At 32.6% G+C, this 11881-nt stretch overlaps 1 protein-coding gene across 4 annotated transcripts; it reads left to right on the top strand.

Moving 5' to 3' along the window:
* Positions 1-268: 268 nt before the first annotated feature.
* On the top strand, positions 269-11515 carry LOC107931349 (uncharacterized). Of its 4 annotated transcripts, none has more exons than XM_041101548.1 (8): positions 269-423; positions 1510-1974; positions 2126-2303; positions 3580-3868; positions 4671-4743; positions 5580-5670; positions 10416-10495; positions 10601-11515. In XM_041101548.1, the coding sequence occupies exons 1-8, from the start codon at positions 295-297 to the stop codon at positions 10757-10759; spliced, it is 1464 nt and encodes a 487-aa protein (XP_040957482.1). In that variant the 5' UTR covers positions 269-294; the 3' UTR covers positions 10760-11515. The 4 variants fall into 4 exon arrangements, with proteins under 4 accessions (XP_040957482.1, XP_040957483.1, XP_040957481.1 ...); XM_041101547.1 differs by having other exon boundaries at positions 272-423; positions 3571-3868; XM_016863226.2 differs by having other exon boundaries at positions 308-423; positions 1493-1974; positions 3571-3868.
* Positions 11516-11881: the final 366 nt, after the last annotated feature.

The following is an 11881-nucleotide window of genomic DNA, read 5'->3' as shown; positions in this document are numbered from 1 at the left end:
ATATTTATAGAAGCTTCCCTGTTGATACTTTAAATAATATTTCTCATCCATATTATATTTTTAATTATTTAAATTTAATTTATAAAAATTCTAATTAAAATTAAAAAAATATTATATATTTATATTTTTGGTATTCTAATACAGAAAAAACAAAACGTCAAACTGATGTCTTTTTGGAATTGTTTATTAAAGAAGGTTGAGTGGCTTTTGAAAATGAACTGACCAATTTGGACTAGGACGGCTAATAAATTTAATCATTATATTTTATTATATTTATTTTTAACTGTAGGAAGTATGACCGGTCTATTTAGGAGTGAAGAAGAAGGAAACTGGGAAGGGGAGGAGGTGATGGAGAATTCAGTTGCTGAACATCAACGCAGTGAAGCATCTTCTTCTTCATCAGATCCTTCAAATCATGCTCAGGTATTTTACTTATTATTATTATTGTTGTTATTATAAATTGCTAACTGGTGATTTTTTTTCACCAACCCGGTTGCCAGCCAATTTTTTTTTTTATATTTGTAATTGATTGGAATCAAGCTTCGTTTGATCTAGTTTTGGTGAAATTCTACTGGATTTAGCTTACAACTTGTTTTGTTTCCTTGTTCAAATGATTTTTTTATTTCATAATATTATAAAATAGATGAGATGAACCAAAAAAACAAAATTTTGATCTATTTAATTTTTGTTCATGTGCGCCACTCTTAGATTAGGCTTGATGCGGAGGACCTTATTTGAAGATTACTGATATTTTGTCCCACCTTCCGTTTATTTATAATTGGTGTTTGTGAGTAGTAAATAACAAATTTATGGGATTTTGGTTTTAAATGAGTAGTAGGAGGATGATTTGTTGTTTCAAGCTCTATTAGAATTTCTATTTCCTTGTGTTTGGAATACCTACAAAACACAATCTATTAGAATTTCCCAAAATTTGAGTAAAGTTTTGCTTGGAAACCTTCCCTCTGCTTTGTTGATATGACCAAATCTGAATTTCTTCATGTCGTCGGAAGCACTGTTTATCGTTTTGGAATAATAAATTAATAGGAAAAGTGCCCAACCCTCATATTGATTGTAAAAAATGTACTTTATGATTTCCAAATACAATGAATGTGATCTAGGTTTATTTTTGCACTTTATTTACCAATTGTTCTATCAATAACTAGCCATAGATTTAACTGTTGGTTGGAACTAGCTGTTAGGGCTGCCATTTTGAAGTTTTGGGTCTCTCCATATCGATATTCACCAATTGATTGTGATAGTATTCGTTATGTCAGCAACTGTGATAAACGTGACAACCAAAAATGCATCCAGGACTGCAATCTTAATCCCTGGTCATAGCTATATGTTAAGCTTCTTTCTAAAGCTTTCATTGTGGTTTGTGTAGTGTCAAATAACATATACATTGCTGTTGAAATGGTGTCTGTAGTTTTTGTTTTCGCTTATTTTCTTTCCAACTCATTGTTGCTTGATACAATTTTGATATTTATGGAAGGTTGTGATGGATTGTAGGTATGCATTGAAATGGAGAAAAGTATAGAAGTCTCTTTGGTTCATCAGTCTAGACGACCAAATCTCTCCTCTTTGCAAATACCTTTGAGGTCTTTGGAAAGTTCTTTCTATGATTTTACAACTGTAGATATTCCTTCTGACCCAAGTCCTAGCTCGACTAAAGCAGGGCTGCCTCCCAGACCCCATTCAGCTAAAATCAGATCCTCTGTTAGAAATCTTCTTCCACAAAGGAGTTTTAGGGTAAATAATTTGTGCCAAAAAGGTGAGAAGATGGTTCTTTTAGTTCCAGAGACACCTCCTTCTGATAGTTCTATGGAGAAGCCTTGTACTTCAAGGTCATTTTCTCTCAACAAAGTTTTGTTCCCTTCAAAAAAGGTAGCACATTCTTTACCAGTTACACCAATTGCGTATTCAGGTCCAAAGCCTATACCGGAAAGACATATAGATGCTCAGTCTCATGTTACTGTAAGTGCTTTTTGTCTCATTTGCAACTTAGTTCTGGTGCTTATTGATACTTTATGGTCATTTTAGGGTGCAACTAGGAATTCACTGAACGGATATCTATGCCCCTAAATATTTCTTTATGCTATTTAAAAAGGATGCTTTTTGCCTACAGAACTCAGTAGTTCAGCCACATAGTATGACACGCTCATTGTCAGTACCAGTTAATGTTAAACCTATAAGTGTAAGACGAGCAGATTCTGGAAGAGGTTTGGTCCGTGTAATTTCAGCAACTCCTCGTCCTGCAGCACTTGAGGGTTCCTTGCCAGATGATGCCCCATCAACAGAAATTAGTAGGTGCTAACTTTCTTATCTTCAAATTTTAATCAATAACATCAACTTGTTTACTAAATTTAGATGATTGATTTGGTTCAGATATTTAACTCTTTACAAAATATTCAATCTTATGTTTTTCTTTGTCTTCTCTCCTCTTGTATGCAAACTGTCTTAGTTATAGTTGGATGTTTTCTCCTTTTTTGTCAAATTTAATGTTTTGGAATGAACTTCATTCCTGCGGATGGAGGACCTGTATGCTAATTCTTGTCTGGTTTCACCCAAGGAAATTCTAGAGGTGCTTTGGTTGCTTCAGTCACGAAACTTATGAAATGAGGTTCTGTATGCCATATGGTTGTAAAACATTTAAGGATAGATTCAACTATTTATTTGGAGCCTTATACCATTCTGGTCTTTGACTTTGAGAGCATAGGGTGGTTTCTTCATTGCATTACAGAAGTACTTTTAGAGCCAAAAGCACTTTTTGCACTGTAAGCAATAAAGAACAAGGTGCTTTTGAAGTCTAGAGTGCATTTGAACCCAAACGCAAAAGCTAGAAAAAAGCACTTTTGGAGTCAAATGACATTTTTATCCCTCATTTATAATCCAATGTATATTATGTAATATTTATATTGGGTATAAAATTATTTCCTATTGAAATTTATTTCAAATATATAACATTATATATTTGAATTTGTAACAATTATTTTTTAATATTTAAAATATAGTTTATATATTCAAATTAAATTTTACAAACAATTCATATTATTTGCTTAAAAAATATTTAAAATTTATATTTCATATATCAAACTATTAATAATATTATTTTCTTATATTTTTTTATTGAAATATCATAATATTAATGAACTTTAACATCATTTAAATGCATATTTTTGTACTTTACAATAACACGTCTAAAATGAACATTTTATTTCTCAACAGCACTTTTTGACAGCAATATTAAACACTTAAACTAAACTTTTCAAAAGTTCTTCATAGCACATTTCAACAGCAACGAAGAACTAGCCTTTAATATGATCTTGTTGTGGTCATGTTTGAGGTGCTTTATTATCTGACCAGTTCTGATTACAAATGTTTGAGGTGCGTTATTAAGATTGCATCTTTAGACATTACTACTTAGAGTTTTCATACTTCAATAAGTCAATGTGAGGTAGGCCATGTTAGGCCCTGTCTACTAATATGTTATTCTATCTCATTATCACTTTTTCCATACAATTGTTGTCCTAGATATAGATATAATTTACGAACTTTTTGACATGTTCTCAGCTAGTGAAGATGCAGGTGAAGACATTCCTGAAGAAGAAGCAGTATGCAGGATTTGCTTGGTTGAGCTGGGTGAAGGAGGTGAGACTCTGAAGATGGAGTGTAGCTGTAAAGGAGAGCTTGCACTTGCTCACAAAGACTGTGCAGTGAAGTGGTTTAGCATCAAAGGAAACAAGACATGTGATGTCTGCAAGCAAGATGTTCAGAATCTCCCTGTAACTTTATTGAAAGTGAATGATCCAAGGATTGTTATCAGACGACCTCCGACTGTGCCACAGCAGGCTCAAGTTTCTGGTTACAGGCAAGTTTGCCTTTCCAAAGTTTTAGATAGCTTTTTGTTTCATGAGTGCTTGTTGTAGGTTTCAAATAAAAATCCTCTGACTGTTATTCTGATTGGGACCTTGATAATTTCCTTCCCGATTTATATTTTGTTTAGACAGCAAATATATTTTGGTAATTTTGTGTTTAGTTTAGTCAGGGCTTTTACCTAGTAACTTTATGTACTTCATTGATTGGTTTGTTATCTTTAGTAGAATTTGTCACACCATCTACATTGGTGAAAGAGGAGAAAGATAATAAGCCTATCTAGGTAGTTTTGGAGTAGTTTTTTACCTTTGCTGTTTAATGACAGATTGGAGTTAGGTGTCCAGAAGAAGGCAAAATTAGGGTGAGCCTTTAAGGTAATTTTAAAAAAAAATATTAATCTTTATTATACTTATTTAAAATGTTAAAATGTATGTGACTTTTATGGATGGCCATGTTAAAGGGAAATGAAAGGCCATAAATAATGAGAGCCAAACTTCGAAGTATCAGATTGGATGTTTCATTTTTCGATGACCCAAAATCTGGTACTAAATATTGCAAAATGACATCATAAGGGCATTTAACCGTATCCATTTTAGGTTGGCTGATTTCCCCTTGTTGTAATTACAATGTGTATGCCACATCTTTCATTTAGTTGTGTAACCATTCAGACTAAAGAAGATAAGTTTTGGGTCATTATGAGTAGTCTATATCTGTAATATCTATGTTTCTTTTTTTGCATACTTAAATTGATTTCGGAGTTAATAACAGCAGTGTTCCGCTTGTTGTTTGATCAATAGGGTCTGGCAGGATATACCAGTTCTCGTCATGGTCAGCATACTGGCTTACTTCTGTTTCCTTGAACAACTTCTGGTAAGCATTGTTCACTTATATATGCTGTGCTGCAGTAATTGCCCTGTTGTCCATATTTTCTTTTATCTTTCAATAGCAGCCATTAGATGGTATGTTTATCACTGTTTTGTGATGACATCTAGTTGTATTATAAAACATGTGTCATAGCTAATACAATCTTTCCTCACTTTCAAAAGAACCAAATCAGCTGAATACTTCTGATTGCCTGCACTGCCAACTAAATCATTTCTTTCTCACTGCATGTATTGGTAGCATTTCTATATGCATATGAACCCAAAATCCTGCGAGAAAATGCCTTGCTATAACCTGGATGAGAATATCATTATTTCGTTCTTTGATCCTTTGACTGATAATATTTAAATAACTGTGTAAAAATCTGCTTAAGGTGCTAGAACTTTCTTAATCATGATGCTGTTATTGCCCAAATTGTCTACCTAGAATTTTTTCTTCTGTCTCATTCGCTTTTCAGCAATACAGTTTGGTTCTTTGCTACCAAACATTAAGCTAAGTAGCAGACTACTAAGTCCATAGTTGCTCTTGTCCTAACAGAACTCTGAAATGTCTAAGGACTTTCCATCAAATAAAATATTACTGGCTGCGTAATGGTGTTTCTTTTGCTGCACCTAGTCTTTCTTTTCATTTGAAACTATTCTCTAGAAGTTATAAAAATTTTGATGTCAAAGGCACTGTAAGAAGTCTCAACATGCATGCTTCATTTTTAAGCTTTTATATCAGCACATTTGGGCATTTTCTTCCATTTTAACATGTTAATTTTCAACAATTTTCTTTTATAGTACAAGTTGATTTGTGGTTTTAAAATTTTTCAACATATGCAGGTGTCTGATTTGGGTCCTCGTGCTCTAGCCATCTCATTACCATTCTCCTGTGCTTTAGGTCTTCTTTCCTCCATGATTGCTTCCACAATGGGTGAGTATATCATTTCTTGATTGAGAAAATGTATGAAATTTACTGTTAAGGTCACAGGTAATGGATTGAGTCACTGGATGATTCATGAGAAAGTTGGCTTCAATTGAGAGAGCCTTCCTTTTGTTGCGATTTCTACCACGAGAATAACCTATGATGAATAACACATGGAAATTTGGGGCTCCTAACCTTAAGAATTTTTAGAAAGAGAGTCATAAACCACTATAAATTAGAATAATTAGTGTCTTATTTTATTACTAAGAATTGTCTACTTAAATAGAGGTTTTATAAGGTTTTATTCTTGTAGACTAAGAAACTAAAATTAACTTGTAGAATAAGAAACTATAATTAAAGAAACTAAATTAAGTTCTTTTATTTGCAATAAAATACTTCCTAGGAATATTACTAAAAGTTATTTATCTTCATATCATCTTTGGTACTTTTGACTTCTTGTCTTGCCCTCAAAGGCATCCATAACATTACTCCCTTCTTGGAAAAAGAGATTGTTCACAAGCTCAGGATTGCATAGTTTGTGCATAATTTTTGCCTGTTGTCGCATGCAAGGATATTCAGTTCCCCTACTTTCATCTTGGTTCTGCACAACATCGTCAGGATCCTTTATCTCTAACCAAAATAATTTTTTACATTGATGCCCAAATGAGTATAGTTCATCACAATTGTAGCAAAGACCCCTATCTCTTCGTTATGCCATCCCTGCTCAAGTTAACAAAATCAGGGATCACACTACTTAGACTTAACCCTATTGTTGTCACCCTACCATTCCCAAATTTGTTTTTCACAACAAAAAGGGGAATTGTCGTTGCAGTGTTGGTGTCTTTAGTATTCAAGCCTGTGTGTTGCCAATTTTCTCTTAACATGCCTAAGGGTGTGCAAAATTTGGGTAAAACCGAAAAACTTCGGTTAACCGACTGAATTCGGTTAATCGGTCAGTTAACCGAATTTTTTCGGTCGGAGGTCGGTTAATTATTTTTTAATTTTTCGGTTAACGGTTAATTCAGTTCGAAACCGGTCGGTTAACCGAATTTTTTCGGTTTAACCGAAAAAATTAATAAATAAAATTATAATATATAAATAGGCTCACTATTCACCCAAACCCAATCTAAACCCAAGTATTCAACCCAATCCAATTACTCAACCCAACCCAATCATAAAAATTACAAATAATTTAATAAATAAAAATAAAATTCTAAAACTAAAGTCTAAAAGTCTAAAAATAATTTAATTATGTAGTGATTTAATTCGGTTAATTCGGGTAATCCGGTTAATTTGGTTAATTCGGTTAATTCGGTTAATTTTTAACCAAAAATAAAAAAAAATATAATTTTCGGTTAACCGACTGAATTAACCGAAAAATTTCGGTTCGATTATTTTTTTTTTGAAAAAATTTCGGTTCGGTTAACGGTTAAAAATTTTGAAAAGTTGATTAATTCGGTTAATGTTATTTCGGGTCGGTTAACCGAATGAACACCCCTAAACATGCCTGTTGCTCTTGCTAGTTGTGGCGGCTTCTTAAAGCCTCATGCCGAATTCATTGCCTGAACAAGTTTTGGGGGATTTTGCATTTTCACCATGAGGCCTAATTGAGCCCATTAATCCTATGGTAAACAAGTCAACCTATTGGTCCACTCGCTTTGTACTAGCACATGCTAACATCCCTTGAGATTGAAATTGATACTCCTCAACTGTTCCAATCTTTTTCAAGTTAACCATTTGACCTAAAAGGGTGGGTCAAAAGTTTTCTCCACATTATCATAACCAAATCAATGGGTCCTCTAACCCATCAAAGGTTGGAAATCCAGCTTTGAGTACCACAGCACCATGCCAGGCCTACCATTGGTTTTTGATCAGTTATCCAATCTGTAAAGATGACTTCCATACTAGTTACTACTATCAATAACCCCATCACTCCCTTCCTCGGTTTTGGTTGGAACCAATAAGAAGTTATTTTAGTTGTAGCGACAATTGTTGCAACAAATTACTCAGTTTGGACTTGGTTTCTGAGATGCATGTTGTCATTCATGACTCAGCTTCTACCAATCTTGCCTCAAACAAAACACTCAGCTCTTCTTTGCCGCTGGAATCACCTGTTGTGTCTAATTCCAAGTTGTTAAGGTGACAGGTTATGGATCTGAATCATCGGATGATTCATGGGAAAGTTTCTTCGATTGAGAGAGCCTTCCCCTTGTTGCTATTTCTAATACAAAAATAACCTATGATGAATGATATATGGAGCTCGTCAAAGGGAGCTCCTAACCTTAATTCTTGTTAGAAAGAGAGAATCATAAACCTTTGTAAGTTAGTATAATTACCGTCTCATTTTATTACTAAAAATTGTACCCTTAAATAGAGGTTACATAGGGTTTTATTCTTGTAGGCTAAGAAACTAAAATTAACTTGTGGAATAAGAAACTACAATTAATGAAACTAAAATTAAATACTTTTTAATTTCAATAAAATGATTCCTATATAAATTGTTCTAATTAGGAGTATTACTAAAACCTATTTATCTTCATTCCATCTTTGGTGCTTTTGACTTCAGTCTTGCCCACAAAGGAATCCTTAATATTTTCTCCTTTGCTGAGGTTTATTCGTTATTTTTATTTTATAAAGTCTGGAATTTTACATGAATTTGTGATCATTCTGCTAGCTAATGGACTAGCATTCTCTTGTCACAATTTTGAAATATCTACATTACCAATACAAAAAAAAAAAAAGAGTAAACACAAAGCTTATATGTTGTATTTCAATTTTGAATATGTCTATTACAGAAACAAAACAAAAACATAGAACTAGTCAGTGGAATTAGTTTTTATGTAGACAATGGTCTCATTAAGCTTGATCTTTGTTCCAAGTCTTGTTTCCCTTGAGCTTCCTGTAGTTTCCACCATTTTTTTCAATGCCTCCTTTTGGTAGAATTGTTTGTCCATATCAACAGAACCATAAGAATCAGGATATACATGATAGAACATGTAAGAGATTCAGTCTTGTTATAAATTTCTAATGTAACAATGAGATTCAATCTGTCTAAGCAGTGCACTAGGCAACAAAAGCGCCTCAGACCCTTCCTGATGAGACCTGTTTGATCAAACACACGCCTAGTGCCTAGGCACACTTTTTTTTAAGGCGATAGGCATAATAAAAGCCAACTTAATTGGAGTTCGAGTTCTCTTCAATTTCTTTTACCTTCTCTGGTAAGAAAGCGATGGTATCAAATCTATACTTTGATGGATCCTAAAGAAATCATGCATATTGACTTATGAACTGGAGAACACTTTAGAGTATTATGTCTTAAGCTTTATGCACACATAAAAAGAAAATTTTACCTCAGATTGCGCTTTACTTCAATCAGACTAGTGCTTTTTTTGCACCTTGCGCTTGAGGCAATATAAGGGTTCTAATGCCTAGAGTGCATCTTACACCCTTGACTACGCTGGTCTAATGAAACACCTAGAATACCAACTGTTTGAACATTACTGGTAAAAGGACTTCTCTAGTCTCTCTCAATTTCTAAATTGAGTAAATTGGTCCCTCTCAAAAAAATCAAGGCAATTTAATCCATTCAATTTTGAAAGTGAACAACTAAAGACAATTAATCGTGATATTAATGTTTTTGATTGGTATAATAATAAATTTATCTCTCAAAGTTTACACATTTTGTCAATTTGGTCCTAATTTAACAAATATGTCCTGGAACATTTATGTAAATGTTGAGGCTGAATTTGTTGAATTTATTAGAATTAAGGTCAAAATGACGGAATATGTAAATATTGAAGGTTAAATTTGTTACTATACCAATCAAAATTATGTACAATTAACAAAAGAGATTAACCCCATGCTTAATTGTTCTTAGTTGCTCACTTTTGAATTTGACAAGGATTAAATTGCTCTAATTTTTTTGAGAGGGGCCAATTAGGGCTATAAATAAACCAAGCTTGAACGAACAAACTTCTTCATGTTTGTTTGTTTATTTTTAAGTTTGTTTGTGTTCAGTTTGTGTTCGTTAAGAATTTCAAATTTTTGTTCATTTCGTTTATTTAGAATTATGTGTGTTCATGTTCATTTGTTTAATGTCACGAACATGTTCATTTAACTTAATTGAACATGTTCACAAACATTAAACGAACATGTTCATGAACATATAATTGAACATGTTCACGAACAATGTTAATAAATAATAAACAAACAAACAATAAATACATACACACATATATTGTTTAGATATAAAATAGTCAAATAATATTAATAATTATATTATAAATAAAAAAAATACAAACCAAGATAATTTTATTAATATATACTAATGGAACAATAAACGAGTTTTAAGATAATTTTATTAATATATACTAAAGGAATTTTTATAAGAAAATATCATTAATAAATAAACGAGTCAATAAATGAGCCAATAAACGAGCTTGTTCGTGAACATAAACGAACCAAACACACTTCTGTTTGTGTTCATTCGTTTATTAAACGAACATAAAAATTTTGTTCGTACTCGTTTATTTAGCTTAATAAACGAACGGTTTACAAACAGTTCATCGAATATTCTGTTCATTTACACCTCTAAGACCAATTTGCTCAATTTCAAAATTGAGGACTGAAGAGGCCTTTTCACCTTTTTTTTTCCTTTGGGGGGGGATTGTTTTGGGGTAATTTCTCATATCATGGCATCGTGATATCATTTCATGAGTTCTTTTTCTAAAAGATTTAGCATCTGATGATGACAGTGAGCAGGAGTTACATATGGGCATATGGTTCCTTCCAGTTTGCAATGGTTATTCTGTTTGCTCATATCTTTTATACAGTAGTAAGTTTAAAACCAAGTTCCTTCAGCAATTGCCTGTTGTATTTTTCTTTCAGTCTCAATCAGCAATCGGAGTTATGCTCCTAATTTCTTCCTTGAATTATGCAGCTTGCTGTGAACCCAATTCTCTCGGTCCTCCTATCGTCCTTCACTGGATTTGGTATTGCAATTAGTACAAATTCAGTTCTTGTGGAATACCTCAGATGGAGAATAAGAAGACAAACACAATCACGACAACAGCATATTAACGGAACCTTGCAGCAATGACCAGCTAAGGCGTCCCACCCTACATGCAGAACTGACCAGCAAAGGCGGCAACCAGAAGACTGCCGCCAGTATATTGATAGTCGTGATATTACATTCAGTGGCAGTAAGAAACCATTACAATTCATTTTTGTCTTAATTTTCTGTTTGCATATGTTACTTGACATTTAGGCAAAAAGCTTTGAAATCCACTTTGAGTTTAGGTGCTTGAACTTGAAAGTTGATCAGATGTGAAGACATGAGAAGCAGCTCTTTGGTCAGTAAAAGTACCATGAGGCCCTTGTACTAAGATTCAGATTGCATTTTGCCCCCTCTACTCGAAAAATGGGAAAATTAATTTCTGTACATTAGATTAAAAAGTAAATTGGTCATTCTGTTAAAAATTTCACCTATTTCTACCAGTAAAAGTTGGTCCATATATGTCAGAATGAAGCATATATAGCATGCTATTTGTAATTGTTTGGTTATTCTGTCAGCATGCTATAGAATGAAGCATATATGGCATATATTGCATAGAAATAGATGAATTTTTTAATAAAAAAGATTAATTTGTTATCCGATTTAACGTAGAGGGGCTAATTTGCCCTTTTTAGAGTAAATGAGGTAAAATATAATTTGACTCTCAGCACAGATACCTCAATGATACTCTTACCCTCTTTGTTCTTGCAACTTGTTTTAGTTTTACTTGATACAGCACTTTGTTTTGACATGTATATTGTTGTATGATCCAACAATATAATTTTAGAGAAATTCACTTTATTTATGTAGTCAAATGATTGTTTTATTTTCAACTCTCCCTCTAAACTTTTGATATCTATCTTCATAATTACAAGAAAAAAAAAAGAAAATCATTGAAATTGCTTAGGATTAATTTCTTTTATTTTTATAGAAATAGAATATTAATTGCTTTCTAATCCACGTCAGGTTTCGAGATGCTTGTTGATTTGTGGAGGTTAAAAATATTTACAAGACAAGAAAAGAAAATAAATAATGTCTTTTAACGATTTCAGATATTAGGTTTCGGAGTTTTAATATTTATTTATAATTAATTATGTTTCAATAAAGTTATTAGTATTTATTTATAATAAACTTTTCACTATTTTATATTTTATTTAATAATAAGGT

The sequence above is a fragment of the Gossypium hirsutum genome, chromosome D09 (assembly GCF_007990345.1).
Source record: "Gossypium hirsutum isolate 1008001.06 chromosome D09, Gossypium_hirsutum_v2.1, whole genome shotgun sequence".
NCBI classification, from domain to species: Eukaryota; Viridiplantae; Streptophyta; class Magnoliopsida; order Malvales; family Malvaceae; genus Gossypium; species Gossypium hirsutum.
Note: the sequence above shows the minus strand (reverse complement) of the source record. Positions and strands in the feature narration are given on the sequence as shown.

Bases quoted from the DNA above. Each gene is read 5' to 3' on its own strand.
- LOC107931349 (XM_041101547.1), top strand. From the start codon at position 295: ATGACCGGTCTATTTAGGAGTGAAGAAGAAGGAAACTGGGAAGGGGAG. The intron at 424-1,509 runs GTATTTTACTTA...GATGGATTGTAG, and splicing joins ATCCTTCAAATCATGCTCAG to GTATGCATTGAAATGGAGAA. The intron at 3,869-4,670 runs GCAAGTTTGCCT...TTTGATCAATAG, and splicing joins GCTCAAGTTTCTGGTTACAG to GGTCTGGCAGGATATACCAG.